This window comes from Patella vulgata, chromosome 4, assembly GCF_932274485.2.
Source record: "Patella vulgata chromosome 4, xgPatVulg1.2, whole genome shotgun sequence".
NCBI classification, from domain to species: Eukaryota; Metazoa; Mollusca; class Gastropoda; family Patellidae; genus Patella; species Patella vulgata.
In genome coordinates, this window is record NC_065882.2 from 47,940,303 (window position 1) to 47,958,249 (window position 17,947).

General features: G+C 33.7%; 1 protein-coding gene across 1 annotated transcript in view; it reads right to left on the bottom strand.

Moving 5' to 3' along the window:
* LOC126819252 (death-associated protein kinase 1) overlaps positions 1–17,947 on the bottom strand; it is a 111,946-nt gene that overhangs the window by 86,008 nt on the left and 7,991 nt on the right. The window contains exons 2-5 of the mRNA XM_050547189.1: positions 8,669–8,887; positions 7,657–7,795; positions 6,520–6,643; positions 5,479–5,554 (exon numbers count right to left, since the gene is read on the bottom strand). Of these exons, the coding sequence (XP_050403146.1) occupies positions 5,479–5,554; positions 6,520–6,643; positions 7,657–7,795; positions 8,669–8,887 (558 nt within the window). The remainder of the gene's footprint in view (positions 1–5,478; positions 5,555–6,519; positions 6,644–7,656; positions 7,796–8,668; positions 8,888–17,947) is intronic.

Sequence of the window (17,947 nt, forward strand, 5' to 3'; positions counted from 1 at the left end):
TACAATAATCATTAAAATTAAATAAAGATACAAAGTAATCAACAAACAATCTGGCTATTTTGTTGTTTATCAAATTAATTACCTGGTTGTCAGATCATTCATCATAATGACAGATCCAATAATTGCCCTTCTACTTAAATAGTCAATGAAAAAAGGTAGAAAACAGATCAGACTACTTTATTTAGTGAATAAAACTATCTAAACATTTCACAAATATCACACCCATCATTAATAACTACTGCGTAGTGGGTATTAGCCAGGGGTAACCTGTCATCTCGTACAATACTATAAAGTGAAATAAATGGAGCTATCTATTTGGTTCGAAAACAAATTAATCTTAGTCTGGTTTGGTTCCTTTAGAAAAACTGCAGTCAAAAGATTCATTCATGATAACTATATCTTTGAAAGTAATGCATTGTTCTTTTGCATTTGTTGTAATGTGTTAACCAAGTCCATATAAAATCAAAAGTTTACACACACAAACAACATTTTGATTAATAATTTATTTATTTAAATGAATCCCCATACCATTAGTTTTCATTGATTTATCTTTGTCACGTTTATATGTCTGTAATAGTTTGAAATATAATAATATGTGACTTGTAGCAGTTAGCATCAAGAAATTATCTAGCCTACAATTTGTCTTAATCTTTAAATTACTACCTAAATTAAAATAATATATCTCTTATTTGTGTTTCATTTAAAGGTGCTAAACCTCTCTGATTTAAGTCTAAATAAAGTATTGAGTTGGGTTGATGGTTGCCTTCTTTAAAGCGCCATCATATCTTTAAGAATCAAATAAAAATTCTTTAAGTAAATTTTGGGTGACATAATAATCATGTCAAAGCATATATACTATTCAAAAAAAGTAGGGGATATTTGATTTTGGGGGCATAATACTAAAATATGCAAATGACTACGAAAAAAGTCATTATAGAACCTAACAGAAGAAACATTTCCAGTTACATGTGACGCCCAAACGCACCAATAGCTACCGCATGGAATGCAGGTGATGCTTGGGATCATCATGGGGGTCCAACCCAAGATTTGCACGACTCTGACTTTGAATGTTACAGTCATTGTGGCATTGAATTCCAGGGTGGAAACATCAGTTTAATTGTTTTAGTGACCAGAAAACAAATTTTGATATGCGTCGGCTTACCCAAAATGAAAGGTTACGTGCCCTTGGCATGCTACAGATCGGCACAACACAGGCGGTTGTGGCGCGGACGATGAATGTTTCTCAGTCTGTCATAAGCAGGCTATGGTCCAGATACCGTGATACACAATCTGTACAGGACAGACCACGCTCAGGTCGACCAAGGGCGACAACTCAAGCCCAGGATCGATTTATCCGTACCTTGGCCTTGAGAAATCGTGTCATCACAGCAAATCAGATCAGCGCTCGTCTTCAAACAGACACTGGTGTGAGAGTGAGTGGCCAGATGATTCGGAATCGACTGCATAGGGGTCACCTTCGCGCCCGACGTCCTCGCGTGATCCCTTGTTTGAGAGATCATCACATTCAGGCAAGACGTCGTTGGTGTAGGGATCGTCAACACTGGGATAATCGACGCTGGAGCAATGTGATGTTTTTAGATGAGTCAAGGTTCACTGTTGATTTTTTGGACAGACGTAGGAGGGTGTGGCGTCGTCGAAACGAGCGCTTCCAAGACGTTAACGTCATCAGACATGATCGATTTGGGGGTGGTTCTGTTATGGTGTGGGGAGGCATGTTGTTGCAGGGCGTGTTACAGGCCAGTACTACCGGGACAACATCTTGGCAGTCCATGTTGTGCCGTTCGCACGACGTCATGGCCGCCGTTTCATCTTCCAGGATGACAACGCAAGATGTCACAGGGCCAGGATCGTTACAGGTTACCTCCAACAACAGAACATCACCACATTACCTTGGCCAGCACTGAGTCCCGACCTCTCCCCCATCGAGCATGTCTGGGACATGCTTGGACAGAGGTTACGTCAACGTCAACAACGTCCTGCCAATGTCCAAGAACTTGCTGCTGCGTTGCAACAGGAATGGGACAATCTGGACCAAAATGACCTTAGACGTCTCATTAGGAATATGCCACGTCGGATCAATGCTTGTTTGGCAAACAGAGGAGGATTTACCCGTTACTGACTTGGTTGTGATGCTGTGGCAACTTTGCTGTTTGACCCCGGGTATCATTGTACCCTTATAATGGTCAGTCTGTGCCTTACTTAGTCTAACGATCATTTGGAATAAATCGATGAATGTGAACTTCATTTCATTTTGTCATTTGTTTCTTCGTCAGTTTCATTAGGTGACTTTAATAACACTTAAAAATCAAATATCCCCTACTTTTTTTGAATAGTATATCTACATGCAGCTTAATACGACATACTAACACAGTAAACTGTAAAGAAATTATGGGATTTACCATCTGTATGCGTATCCTTTTATTTTTATTGTTATATTCAGTAGATCGAAAGATACAGATTTCTACTATTGAAGCTGTCATAGTTGAGGCTAGGAAGTCAATCACTGACCTGCCTACGGGCTATTCTCACTTTTATTAGGCGTGACATGATGGATTTGTGACAGGTATAATCATTACAAGGAAAGTTAACATACAGGTGAAAAGGTAGAGATAATATATAAAGTTGTATTATCCCTGATTTAATTTAATTAGGGATAATTAATACCCAGGTAAAGAGGAGATCAGGGGAGTCATACATCACACTATATAGTATACATAGTATAATAACACGAACAGGAAGAGACTTCTGTGCTCATCACCTCACATCCTAGACTAAACACCCAGAGGTGTCCAAGTTTAATACCTTCAGTCATAAATATAAACCTGTTTACACACAGCAGTCAATGATAAATCGTTTATCATAACAAGGCATTTATACATCTTTATTTATAATACTCACACTTTCTACTTTCTAATTAAAATTCAAACACAAATGAAATGTCTACTTCACAAAGAAAAAAAAATGTACCGTTTCAATTACTGCATACCTCTCCCTTGTGCCCCATCCCCACAATGCATTATCTGCGGTATCAAAAAGCAGTATGAAAATGTTAATATAGGAAAACGAGTAAGTACTTCGTATAATCTCATAATAAACATAATAGTTTTTTAAAACAATTAATAAAAGTTTATGTAAACAAGTAGGAGAGTGCAGAGCTATATGAACCAGAAACCGAACATGATGGCATTGTAGCCATCTTGGAATTGTCCAAAGAACAAGCATCTACCCAAGAAGAAGAAGATTACAAAGTCTATGCTACCAGTTCTTAAACTGCACAATAATGGATTGCATTTGTAACTTCTAAGATAAGAAACAGATTTAGTTATCTGTGTACTCCATAAGCCTACATTATGTATATATATATGTATTGTAGATTATATATTCCTTGACTATAGTTAGCTTGTTCTATCAAATTAGGATTTAACTTGTCATATTTAAGAGCTTGCATTATACATGTCTAGTGATAGAATTTTTAATGATATAATTCAAAGGCAAATTAACATCTGTGTGGTTTGCTGGTGAGTAAAATATGTGTTCAATTTTGATTTTTGACAGATCCGTCAACCTATCACTGAAATACATGTTTAGACATTTTAAGATTCATTACATGTAACCTAGAGTGGGTTTCGAGGAGTTCCACACATATTTGAGCAATATGCTTAGCTATAAATAGGTCAGTGCTTGGATTTTTTAAAGTGATATTTTAATTACTTTCTTGCTGAAAGTGATAACGTCTCTTTAAATTATCTTTAACATTTAATCTCTCATGTGTGTTGCATTAAACTAAATTAAAAAGATTAACTATACATGTGCATATAACTAGCTTTTATGTTAACATAACTTTTATGTAAAGAAATATAGTTGGTGAAAGATTGGTTCTAAAAATGCACAAATAAGATTAAGCTCTCCTGACAACTTGTAAATTCTACTTGCAATACATGTAATATAATATTAGATATTTTATCCGTGAGTAATAATATTACACAAGTAACTCATTGTTAGAGAACATCATGAACAGTAGCATGTTTTACACCAATGTTAGACAACAACCACAATATCATATTGTCCTCTAAATAATCGGACATTATGCACAACAATATAACTTCTCCTAAATGGCTACTTTTTGGGACAAACTTTCCGGACAGAGATACTTATAATATAATTCATCTAATCGAACATTATCGATATCGGGTTTTGTCATCAATTCACTTAGGGCTACATTGTATAATACATTTGTTTTAAATTGTCACTTTAAATAAATATTTTAAAATTGATCATTTGGTAATTATACTTGGATGACCATTTTTCAATCTAAAATTGTAGTAGAGTGAGTCCATTCCAATATTTCTTAATATTTATAATACCTCTTGCTCTTAACTATCTCATTATGACATTAATGGAGCAAAATCCCCATTGTTTGGCACCTAGAAATGGACACAAAAGCCAATGGGTCCATCGCATATAATAATGTAATATGAATGTATATAACTGATTTACATTCAATCGTTTTGTTTATGTTCGGCGAAATATGCTAAGAGTCTAAATTGAATGGCAGTCTTTGGCGTTTGATTATTCCAGTCTATACCTGTAGGATTCTCCTGTAGGGTATGTTTAGACTCATTCATCGAGTCGCTTCATTATAAATTGCGCTCGATACCATTCTGGCACGTGATACATGTGCCAATTTTAAAATTTCTATGTTGTCTTAAATATTGGGTCTTTTCACGGTAAGATAACAACATCAATGTTGATTTAAATTGACCAATAAGTCTTTTTTTGCAATGTCCTAAGACTGTGGATGATACTGAGTTAAAGACTTGACTCCTTTAAACTCTAGTTCCCTCATTCATGTAAACCTATGTGCTTAATTTACATAATAATATGAAAACATAGCTTTCCTGACAATTGCATAGGTAGTTAACACAAACTTAGTTGGCATCGATTACAGTAGTCCAATCAATGCTGTTTATTTCAAGTTTTATCAATATCAGTCAACAATTGTATTCCAAATGATCAACCAATCATTTTAACCAGTATGTTGAGAAAATATGAACAAATGGCATTGATGTTAGGACAAACACTGGTAATGGTATTATGAATACAAGTTGACATCTTTGCATTAGAAGTAAAGTTATTCAATAATAAAAAATTGACTAAAGAAATTTCAGCAATCAATATGACGAATCCAAAGACATTTTGGTCAATCTGTAACTCAAGCGGTTATGACCGGCATATATAGTTGAGCTGTAAGGCATGGTGCTGACCTTTTATATGTGTATTGGAGCTGTTACATATTTTCATTCCATCTGTTGGGGTAGGGTCAACTTTTATTAGAGCTTAAATTTGCCTGTGTTGGGCACCCTAACATTACAATGGCAATAAAAGAAGTGAATCATAGTAGTGTCAATTTGTAGCAGTAGTCAGGACCCAACTAAATAAATGTATTTTGCTACTTACAAAATATATGTAATAACTCCTATACTCCACATATCTGTAGCTAATGATAAAGGTTCATAACTAACAACTTCAGGAGCTATAAAAAATACAAAACAATTAGTCAATTACATAGGATCATAAAACAAAAACACAAAGTATTAAATATAAATAAAACACCTATTTAATTGACAATTCTATTTTCAATCTTTATTTTATAAAAATTTTATTAGTCATTGTTAAAGCAGCAATATATGAACTTAGTGCCATTAATATTAATAATTTTGGGTACTGTAGGCTTCATTATTTGCTTGATAACGATATCTGTATGTGTATCGAAACGTAGCATGTTAATAAATTCAGAAATACACAGTATATCCTTATAAGTACTGTTTTTAATTTGTAGGCTTTTTGATTAAGAGTACTTTATATTGTGTACAGTCTGAAAGTCTTTATTTGCCTAAAAGTAATACTAAAAATCCTAATGATTTGTAAAAATCCTAATGATTTGTAAAAATCCTAATGGTAAAAATCATACTTTAGGATTTGAGAGGCAAGGAACAATCATAGCAGTTATTCCATACGACAGACTTTCTGATACATTTCAAACTCCATAATCAATAACTATATCTATTATCTGTACAATTTTCAATATTCTAGCTCGTATACTTTATTAGATATGACTTTATAAGAATTGCATTTTGGTGATCATTACTATTACAGTGAATGTGGTTTTTGATCATAACAAAGGAGACATTATCATATGTACGACCCTGTGTAGGAGATATATCAATTTTATTTTTGATGGCTATTTTGCCAAGAAGATATTTAATTTAATTTTTGGAAAATGTTAGGCAAAGAAATGATCTCTGTTTGTGAATACATCTACTGGATTCTCTGAGTTCTGACATGGTTGTCAAGTTTGGTTCACAATAGGAGTGTGTTTTGTGATGCATTTTTTCGGTAGTACTAGTTTGGACTTTGGAACAAACCAGGAAGTGGATTCAATTTCATTTTTATTACTGTTACTTCATTCAAGCAAATGATATCTATTTATTGACTCACCAACAAATTCAGCTGTTCCCATCATGGCTCTGATATCAGATTTGGGGTCAATTTTTTGAGCAAGACCAAAATCAATAAGCTTAATATTCTGACTGTTGTGGTTTAGAAGCATGATGTTCTCAGGCTGTAATAAATAAAATAATTTTTGAAAATAATCCCTTAATACATATGACGAATCTATGACTAATAGATGACTAACATCTTATAATAATGTAAGCTTAAAACAACCTGCTATAAAATCAATCAACTTCAATGTTACATATATTAAAGTCATGTGTACTTAAGCTATGTTTACACGACAATTTTTGTCAGAAATATGTCTTCTGTATCATTAATCAATGTGAGAGTGGTTCCTGACAATAACAGTAACACTAATTTTAACCCCAAGTCATCATTATCAAACATATTTAAATAGATAAGAATATTACTTATTACTAATATCACAAATTTTACTATAACTTAGTATAACCTAACCATGAGGTTATAAATGTATGCTAGAAATGTAAGGCTAAAACAATCGTGGGATCACACTTGTGCTGATACAATCACATCAAAGGACATGGTTTGCATGCATTGCTTTAAACAATTCAGCCACTAAACATTGCTTTGACTTTGAGATACTTTAAAGTAGCTAAGTCTCTAACTCAATATCATCCAAAATCTTCAACATTGAAAACACGAATTATTTGTCAATTTAAAACAACATTGATGCTGTGATCTTACCGGAAAAGGATGGGCTTCTGATATCCAATATTTAAGACAAAATAAATATTTTACCATTGGTACACGAATCGTGTACCATAATGCGTTTCAGCCCCAGTTCTAGCAAGAGACTCGAGGAACGAGGCTAGACATATTGCACAAAACCAAACGGCGTGTGTAGACTGGAATAAACAGACGCTAGGAATTTGCATTCGATTGAGACTGCTGGCTTATTTCACGGAACATAACTGATTTGAAATTAAAGTAAAAACGGAAACGATTGAATGTAAATCAGTTTATATACATTCATATTACAGTATTGCGACCCACTTGTGTCAATTTCTAGGTCCCAAATGTTAGCGATTTAGCTCCTTTAAACAAGTATAAACAACATCCATCCTTTCAGTAGTTATAAATAAAGGAATACAGATATACCTTGAGATCTAAATGAGCAATGTGTTTGTCATGAAGATGTTTTACTCCTTCTAAAATTTGTACTAAAAATCTACACGCTTCTTCCTCACTGAGTTTATCTTTTTCTGATATGTATTCAAATAATTCACCACCAGATACTCTGAAAAAAAAGTCAAATTAAATAAAAAAAAGAAGAAAAAAAACCCTCGATCTCAGCCCACACCGGCTCTCCCTAAATTAATGATTTGGGGGTCATGATTCTTAATATTTCAGGAAGAGAAACAAAGTCAGCGATCAAAACAACTCTAACAGTACATGTAAACAGAAAAGCAAACAGTCTAATGATGAAATAGAAAGATAGCTTTTTTAGAGGACTTGTGTATACACAATCATCTATTGGTACTGTATTAGCCTGAAATATCACCATGTTTTCTCTACAAATTAAACAAGTGTACTTTGTATTTGTTGTAGGGTAAAGAAAAATATTCCAAAAAAAATGTACATTTCAAGTGGATGTCACTCAAATAGTGAAATGACATCCGAACAACTAAACAGACATTTGTTCAACAATTCTGTTCCACCAGTCTAATTGACAAATTAACTTAAGCTAAAAGCTTATTATCATGAAATACTTTAATTTAGTTAAATGTTTATAAATCATAATAACAAATAATAAGATCAAATATATGCTAATCAAACTATAAATGTGTAATTCATCAATAGTACTAACATAAAAGATCAATTAGTCTTTAGTGCACGCCTACATAGGTGAATATATCGGAGACTGGTACATTGTATAAGAAGATCAATACCTCTTTACTGAAAGCTTTGAAAACTATGGTCAATATAATCTTAATAGTATGTAGAGTGTAGATATGTATTTTGTTTACCTACCATGCAACCGCAAATAATTATTCTGTGTATTATGGATTAGAACTTAATAACTTTCAAATAAATATAGCTGGAGCAAAAACATACTATTCAGACAAAAGCGCTTGATCTTATAAACTCTATCAAGCATTTATATACTTACAGTTCTAAAACAAGAATGACTTCATTTTTGGTATCATATACATCATATAGGCTTATCACATTAGGATGTTCTATGTATTTAAGTATTTCAATTTCTTTCTTAATATCTTCCATCTTTGCCCCCTTTCTGCCCCCTCCTCTTCTCTTACGGATAAATTTAGCTGCATATTTTGTCCCTGTAGAGCTATGTGTACATCGTTTAACCACAGCAAAGTGGCCACTGAAATAAAACAAAATTTTAATTCATTTAAAAAGACAACAGCACTAAGGGTTTTTATTTTTAATCCATCAAAATGTTGAGTTCAAAAAGAAAATATTCTGTTCATTCAAATGCATTTGATACTTATCATAATACTATTTACTACAACCTCATTCCTCATTAAGCAAAAGTTGACTTTATGGCATTATGAACATTAATTATCTATAGGGCTACACTGCTACATTGTATATGTTCACTACAACCGCCAGTAAAAGATATGGTGATCAACAAACACACAATACTTTCTTAATGTCTTTCATGCAATTTCAGTCTTGATGAGTAAGGTGTATAGTTCTTGACCATGTTATTTTGTATTTAGTAAAATTTGGTCCCATCGCCTATCGTACTGAAAAACATGAAAACATGCTTTTATACCATGACTAGAAGAATGCCCGGCTTCGCTCGGGGGTCATAACCCCGAAACCTGAAGTGGTAGACTAACGCCACCTGGCCTATGTTACTCTCCGGTCCGAGCTACCCCTATACCCCAAATTTCAGACTCGGGGCAGACCTAGTGTAGCCGCCAACCCCGAACAGACAGACAGACAAACGACAGTCACAAATATTAGTATAGATTATGAAACACCTTAAGGTTGCAACTGCATTCATTTCCTGTCACAGTAATCAAATGGAGCGAATATTAAAACCTGTCATTATTTGCATCAAAAAGCATATTTTATTGATGATATATTGGTAATGAATTTACCAATTCAAGGTTTATTGTAATTTATATAGAAATGTCAATATTATTATTAAGATATATTAAATTAGTTCTAATATCCCTTTTTCTTTTAAGTACTTTCAATAATCGTGATGGGACAACAACCAAGACTAGACAATCGTGTTGTGTAATTTAATACATGATATCTATAATCAAAAAATAGATTATATTTACATACTTTTAAAAATTGTTCAGTTTGTTTTCACTTATTTTCCAGCTCTTATCAGCAGAGTAAATTTTGACAAATATATATACCTATAGAAATATATATAACTATCATAATCAGACTCTGATCTGTGTAATGCAGGATGCAAAGTTTCCCTAAAACTGGGACTTGATTCAAGGACAGGCTATGGATGCAGGACATCTGTTAGCATACAGTCATCAGAGAACAGGGAAAGAGAATTATTGTATTAAATTTTATTATTCATGGATGACTAATATTTTAAACTAGTTTAAAATATGTAAATAAATCAATATCTGTTTCAGTACTTGTAAAGCCAGTCAACTAAAACAAAATTTCATATTTCTTATTAAAGTCATAAATATGTACAATAGGTTTATGCTTGAAATAAACACTAAAACAGCCTACTCAATGCTAGGTCCATAAACTATTCTATAAAATGTATAAGCTTATTAATGATAAGTTTATATGGTAAATATTATTGTGTCGTTCCACCTCGATAGTTAGTATGACAATCCTCATATTGATCATCAATAACGTGAGAAAACACAGGACAGATGCTGACACACCAGAATTACAATTAAGCTCACACATTTTCTACCTCTCTCATGAAATGACTTTTGTTTATCAAATGAAAGTTTCCATCAATTTAAAGTTAGGTTTACATTGACGGACAAGTGACCACACAGTCCCTGTGTCAATATCGTATGTTGACAAAAGAAAACTGATCATAGAGCAACTGTTTGACTTATCAACCATTATTTACAAAAGCAACTTAACTATTTTATAAACTATATTGTGGAAGAAAGCACTTTATGGTAAAGCTAAATCCTGATGTATTTAAAGGGTCATTATGGGAGATTAGATAAAGGGCTGGCAGTTCTCACAATAATGATTAGAAACTAGATAATGTAAAGGAAATATGCTGAAAATTTTAGTCAAATTTCTCCACTCTGACCGAGATATAAGCTACTGAATTTTAGGCTTAGCCTCGATCATCATTGCTAAAGTCTGTACAATAAAAAACATAGTCTCAAATCGATTATCCATTTTTGGATTTAATCATCAATGAGCGTAGTGCAGCAGATCGGATACAAATCCAGTAAATTTTGCAGGCTAGTGATGACATCGAGAGTTGATTAATAATTCATAATTTAGATAACATTTCAGGTCTAAAGAAAGACCTGCAATAGGCAGATTTAGCTCTTGCATAATGTATGTTGTTACAACTGCAGTAATTAATACACAACGAAACTTGATATGACTTTCTTAACCTTATGAAAATTCTAAGTAGGTGTCCGGAAATCAAAAATTTCTTTTAAGTATATGCAATCAAACACACGTAACTTATTGATGCTGTTTCTAAACTTGACAAGAGATAAGTTACTGCAATAACCATAACCTGCAAAATTCTATTGCTATTAGAGAGTAACAAAAGCCAAAAGTATAGTGGAAATTTGTCATTGCACAACCCTTGGTCATCAGTTTATCCAAGCACAAGGTGACTGCTAGTCAAGAATCTTGTCTTTCACTCCAACCGGTCTACTGGATCTGGTATTTCTGAGAAATAACAAACCTTCAGATACATCTACTTTGTTGCTTGGCATGAGAATAAAGAATTTTAAGAGGCTTCCACACAGAATTAACCAGTTTTATGAACTAAACAAAATCTGTGATGTCTCCTTTCAGTCAATCAGTAAAACACATGTATTACTTGTGCAATATATTATATTACAACTTTATCATTACAGTATATGATTTTTATTTGTCATGAACCATTTTACTAAGTAGACAGTATTGGACAATAATACAATATTCCAATGAAGTCTTTTAGTATATGCTGTCAATGAAAGCTACATGTACTGGTTTATCATATGATTCAACATTTTGTTACAGTCTCCACAACATGGATTATAAATTGCAATTTTTCAAGGGCTTAAAAACTACAAATCTAGACAATTATTTTTCTTTTGTTTTACTTCCTCCCATACTAGTTTTATTAAGACTTATTTCAAGAAGATTCTAGACATCTTTTTAGAAAAGATCTATACAAAGGGTTATCTGAAGAGCTACGTATTGAATGACTCAACAGTGATAGTTATCAATATCCAACACGCAATGCAACAGTAAAACCACCACTGTATTCTATCATTCATCCAAATACAAAATCAATGAAATCAATACGGACAGTGGTTTAGCTTACAAAATTTTCTTAACAACAAAATTACACAGAATTAGAAATAGCTTAGTCTTGCCAATTTGATAGATTTATACAAGAACATTCCTTGTAAGGTGTAAACCACCTATTTCTGTTTAAACTAGTTTGGAGTTGGTCTAAGCCTATTATTGTTGATCCAGGGAATACAGTTTGATTTACATATCACAAATCACTCATTATTCCAACTGTTTGTACCAAATCTTATTGAAATTAGACCAAACTTTTGTTTGTATTTTTGTTGGTACTTTTGAGTTCAACTGTCCTGACTTGACCCCTCATTTGACTAATGAAAGCATTCTTTTTCTTTGACAATAATGCTTTTGCTAATCACAGTGGCTCAAATCAGAGTTTCAAAAGAAGAGACAACTGAAATAGAAGTACATGTAGCTAGATCTTATGTATCCAGATTGCAGGGAAATAAATATCTAACTTTGATTAGATTTCTATTTTGCTAAATTTGCGTCCTTAAAAATTGGACTACATGTATAACATGTTGATGCCAGAATGAGTCCACCTCTTGTATTACCTGTATTGTATGTAGTGGTGGGCGGTATAGAAAATGTTACATAACGAAATACCTGAACAATTATAACCTGATATGTTTAAAATAAAATAAACATTTTACCATTGTTACACGGATCGTGTGCCATAATACGTTTCAGAGCAATTTGTAATAAGGGACTCGAAGAACGAGGCTAGATATATTCCACAAGTCATTCAAATGGCGAAGCCATATTCTTATCTGGAGAGCATGTCCAATAAATACTATCGGTGTAGACTGGAATAACCAGATGCTAGAGATTGCCAATTCTGGCGTATTTCGCAGAACATAACTGATTTGAAATTAGAGTAAAAACTGAAACGATTGAATGTAAATCAGTTTATATACATTCATATTACATTATTATAAGCGCTTCAATTTCTAGGTTCCAAATATTAGCGATTTAGCTCCTTTAATCTGCAGAATGCGTACAAGTACCATAATATGCATGTATAAAAATATTGCCGATATAAAATTGACAATAACCATATTTTTACCCCAATACTATTCCAGAAAAGCTGACCACAGCTGGTTAAGAGTTAACTCTCTGGAGCAAGTGAAATGGGATTTAAAGTCCTACTGTTTTGCTCCGAACTGGGCTAATGAAGACGAGCATACGCCATACAGTGTGCTATGAGGGAAATTTTGCCCGGACAGCAGTTCTGAGGCCTACTTTTATATCGAATTCCAGCTGCCAAGAGATTTTTTACGTGCACACCAATGTGTACACGGGACCTCGGTTTTTCGTATCATCCGAATGATAGACAGCTGTCCTTGTCAGGCCCTCCATCCTGCATCACTGACAAGGGGGAACCACGCCGAAAAATCTGGGTGAACTTTCTCGGCCAATGCAGGGATCGACCACCCGACCTCCCAGCTAGCAAGCCAGCGTCTTACCCATTTAGCCAACGTGACCCCCTCTGAAGCAAGTGCAATTATCCAATATGTGTGAACGGACGGCAATATATAACCGTTTTATCATGTATGCTAATACCAATCGGCAGGTGGATTTTATTCTAGCCTTAAGGACAACTTTGCCACAAAATTGGCGATAATGTATTTTGAGAGTAGAAAGACTGTCAGAACGATTGTTAGATCTACACCATGTGTTTGTGTTCCAACTTCCTTACATGTAGTAATTCTACAAAATAAAAATAAAGTAAGGCACGTTTATGTAACAGGTGGAGCCTAAAGACATCTTAAGCTGACACTGTATTAACAGTTGGGTGAGAGGCTGTCTCAAACTTGACACAATGTAAGCTTCAAACACACAAATCACACACAACCAGAAATACTACTGGAAGACTGCCACCGTCCGCCCCAGCGTAAACCCTAACACACCTCGGCATCAATCAAATCTCAAGGTTACACAGACTTAGCATATCAATTCAAAATTGTCCTAAGAAAGGTCGCCTTAAATGGTGTCAAAAAAGTAAAAAAGAAATCGATGTTTGTCTTTTTCATGCCATGAATTATTATGAATGAAACCGAGAGTTTTGCAAAGAATTTGTGTAATTTTTCATGTTCTCTGCTAGCAGATTACTAAGTGTGAACTTAGTTTGCATGATAAGCTGAACGGTTAGTCGAGATTTGGCATAGAATTGATCGGCAGAACTTGTAGCAAATCAACAGAAAAAATGACTTTGCACATCATGTAAATATTTACTTAAAAACTATAAATATTTATTGTCACAGAAAAAATGGAAAACCTCATTTACACATGTACTTCACATTACACAGAAACTCTCTCATAAAATGTAATCTGTATTTGAGATTAAAAGCAGAAATATTTACCTCTTGTTGGCTCTTGATTTTTCCCTCAAGCTATTTCCAAAATTATAATCAGCTCTCATTATCAATTCAGCTTGATCATTGACAAAATTTGTAAATTGAATGCAAACAAAATATCAATCAACATTCTTGCAGAAATATTACTGTCAAATCAGAAATACATGTCAGTGGTACCTTCAAAGTTTACCTATTTGCAGACCCATGTGGTATTTAATCACCACTTATAATATCTAAAATCAATAACATTAAAATGGAGAAACTGAAGACTTTTATGGTGAAAATATGAAGAAAATAAAAGTTTACAGTAGAATGACATGTACTTGGCCAACTGAACTAATGTTTGTTAAAGTACATTCATTCAACAGCTGTGTAAAAATGAAGGGGAGGATGTTTTTTACCAATTACTAACTACTAAATCACTCCATTCTGTCAATCTACACATTCTACTTATTGTATAATGTGTCTAAGGTAACAAGCCAACAGTGAGGCTGGTGTCCCCCCACCCCACAACCCCCCCAAAATAGATGATACATACATGTACATGTATTAATTAATTTGCACATTTATCTTTGGTAAAAAATATCCAGCAATCAAACTGATTACCTATAAGCTTACTTAGACTAAGTAGAAAATGTTCATGATCAAACTCAGTCAAGGTTTTGAAGCACCCGACAGTGAAACTCTACACTAATGACTCAGTTTCATCACTCTCCATAAGTTAGAATCAAAGTTATATTGTCCCAAAGCATCGACCAATAAAATTGCTTAGCTCTGCTTAGCTTAATTCATCAATGAATTCACCTAATAAATACCTACACCAAGTTTGAACAATCTACCTCAATTAGAAGGAGAGTTATTACATTCTAAAGTGTCGAACAATCTGATTATCGAACTTAGTCAAGGTACCGATAAATGGAACTATACACCAAGTTTTATCACTCTCACTTAAAAATAGAACCAAAGTTATTGTGTCTCAAAGCATCAATCAATCAAATTGCTTATCTCTGCTTAGCCAAAGCAGAAAATGTTCATCTTCGAACTCCATGAAGGCATTCACCTAATAAACACCTACAACAAGTTTGAACATTCTAGCTTAGTTAGAAGAGTTATTGTGTCCCAAAAAGTGTGACAGACATGCGGACGGACAGACCAATAGACATTGTCAGACACAAATTATCACACAATGTATATCAAAACATATATAAGTTGTGTAATAAATTGTGTCTGAAAATGTCTGTGACACATGGCACATGGAAATTTTATTCCTGTGACAATAGTGTGTGTGCAAGTTATCTGTACAATTTTAACTTTTAATTAAGAAAATAAAATCAAAATTTAATCGGATTTAAAATAGGCCTATCAATTATGTTCGCTCACAACAAAAGGGCGATGGGCTTCTTGCATAGCGAGCATCATAGATATATGAAAAATACTGAATTGGAACTGAACTATTTAAGGACCGATATGGGTATGCATTCACATGTTTCCAGCTTAGAGGGAACAGTGTCTCAAAACATAAACATAGGTTGTCAGGCAACAACAGTCCTCCTAGCAGATAGGAGCTAAAAATCAAATCTCAAAAAGATCAGATCTAGAATAAAGCCACTAAGAAGACTTTGTAACAAAGGAGAATAACTTTGTGAGGTACAGTTACTACAGTATCCCAACTAGAAATATACATGTACCATACAAATTCGAATTCTTAATAAGACGATAACAAATCAATGCAGTTTGTAAATTTTTCACGGTGTAGGATGAATGAAGTGTAGTTTACACTGTACATGTGTACACCTTTTTTGGAATATCAATTAACATTTAAATTAACACAGTGGAGCCATTATTCAGTAAATTATAAAATATCAAGATGTTTGTAAGTTCTGATAAATAATAATTGGTCTGTTCGGTGGAAGATACATGTAAGCTGACAAACATACAATTTACAATTCAAACGACATAACCTAGATATTCCCCAAAACTTCTATGTTTTCAGTATGGTACATATCCATATTTAACACAACCTCAACACCGCAGACCTTAACTCGGACTGATTTCAAATACAGAGGGGGTCTGAGGTTGAGTTAGCACAGTGCTACACTAATCTAACTGGTGTTAAGACACTACACCACCTTAACCCAGGACTTGAATTCATCCATTGTATTTATATATAAGTCTACATGTATAAAACATAATACAGTAACTGGAGTGGGTTTTATTATGTTTATAAGTTTTTGTAGCTGGAACACTCAGCGCTATACAAATTGATTATTATTATTATTACCAGGATTGGTACAACGTATATAATAATAATTCATATTTATTTGAATTGAAAGCAAGTCAAAACCAAGTCATGGTTTGATTGAGTTCACAGTTTCACACCATTAACCTACATGTACTTTAAGTCACAACTTCAAACACGTTAATAGAGCCTAAGGGTCGTCACTCTACATTCAATCTCATCATTATCTGTTTTCTATTATCTATATAGTATAATAAGGTGTAACTGGGTTGTGACCTTACATACAACTATACACTGATCAAAACAATTCTGTAATGATCATTTTACTAATTTTACTGTGTTTTGGTCCAAGCTCTAACTACAAAAGCATACCCTAAAAAACAAATGTACCTGTACTTGAAACTACACAATTATAATAGAATGTGTTTACACATCATGTAAATACAGAATTAAGGTAATGGAGAATTTAATTAATGCAAAGACACTGAATACAAAGAAAAGAAGACATAATAAAGAAAAACTACATGTAGTTTTTAGAAGCCATAACATTAGAATTTAAAAACAATTTTTTGGGCCATCAAATTTTTACTGACTTTCTTGTAACATAAGTTTATAGTTATTTGGGCTATGACGGGCCATTTGACTGAGAGAGAGAAATGGGGTTTAACGTCCACTTGACACAAACTAGGTCAATTTGGGATAAGCATATGGTTCAATTTTATTTCAATAATTTGGTTGCGCATAGGGGTCTTTAGCAGTGGAAGGAAACCAGAGGACCCGGAGAAAACCTACGAGGTTGGACAGGCGACCCTACTCCTTGTCACGTACAACTGGGGAATCGAAACCATGCCAGCTGACTCAATGAGAAACCATATGATACAATGCGTACACGCTAACAATTCGGCCATCCAACCCCCCGCAACTTGATTGGATTTCCAAACTCCATCTATAATAATAAGAAATGAATAATGAAAGAAATGGGGTTTAAAGTCAGGTTAATTAAAACATGCATATGCCATACAGTGTGCTATTAGGGAAATTCGGCTTGGACAGGAATTCAATTGCCACTGTCCAGGGTACTTTTATGCAAATGCTAACATGTACATGGGACATCTGTTACACAATGTACATACATGTACCTTGCCAGGTCCTCCATCATGCACCACTCACTGATAAGGGGTAAACCAGTGTTCACAAGGCAATGACAAGACATACTTCTAGGACATCTGTTCCATTTACAGAAACTATTTATAAAATCTGTTAAAGTAGACCGTTTAGAAATTATACACGTAGACTGAAATTGCACACATAATATTTAATACATGTAAAC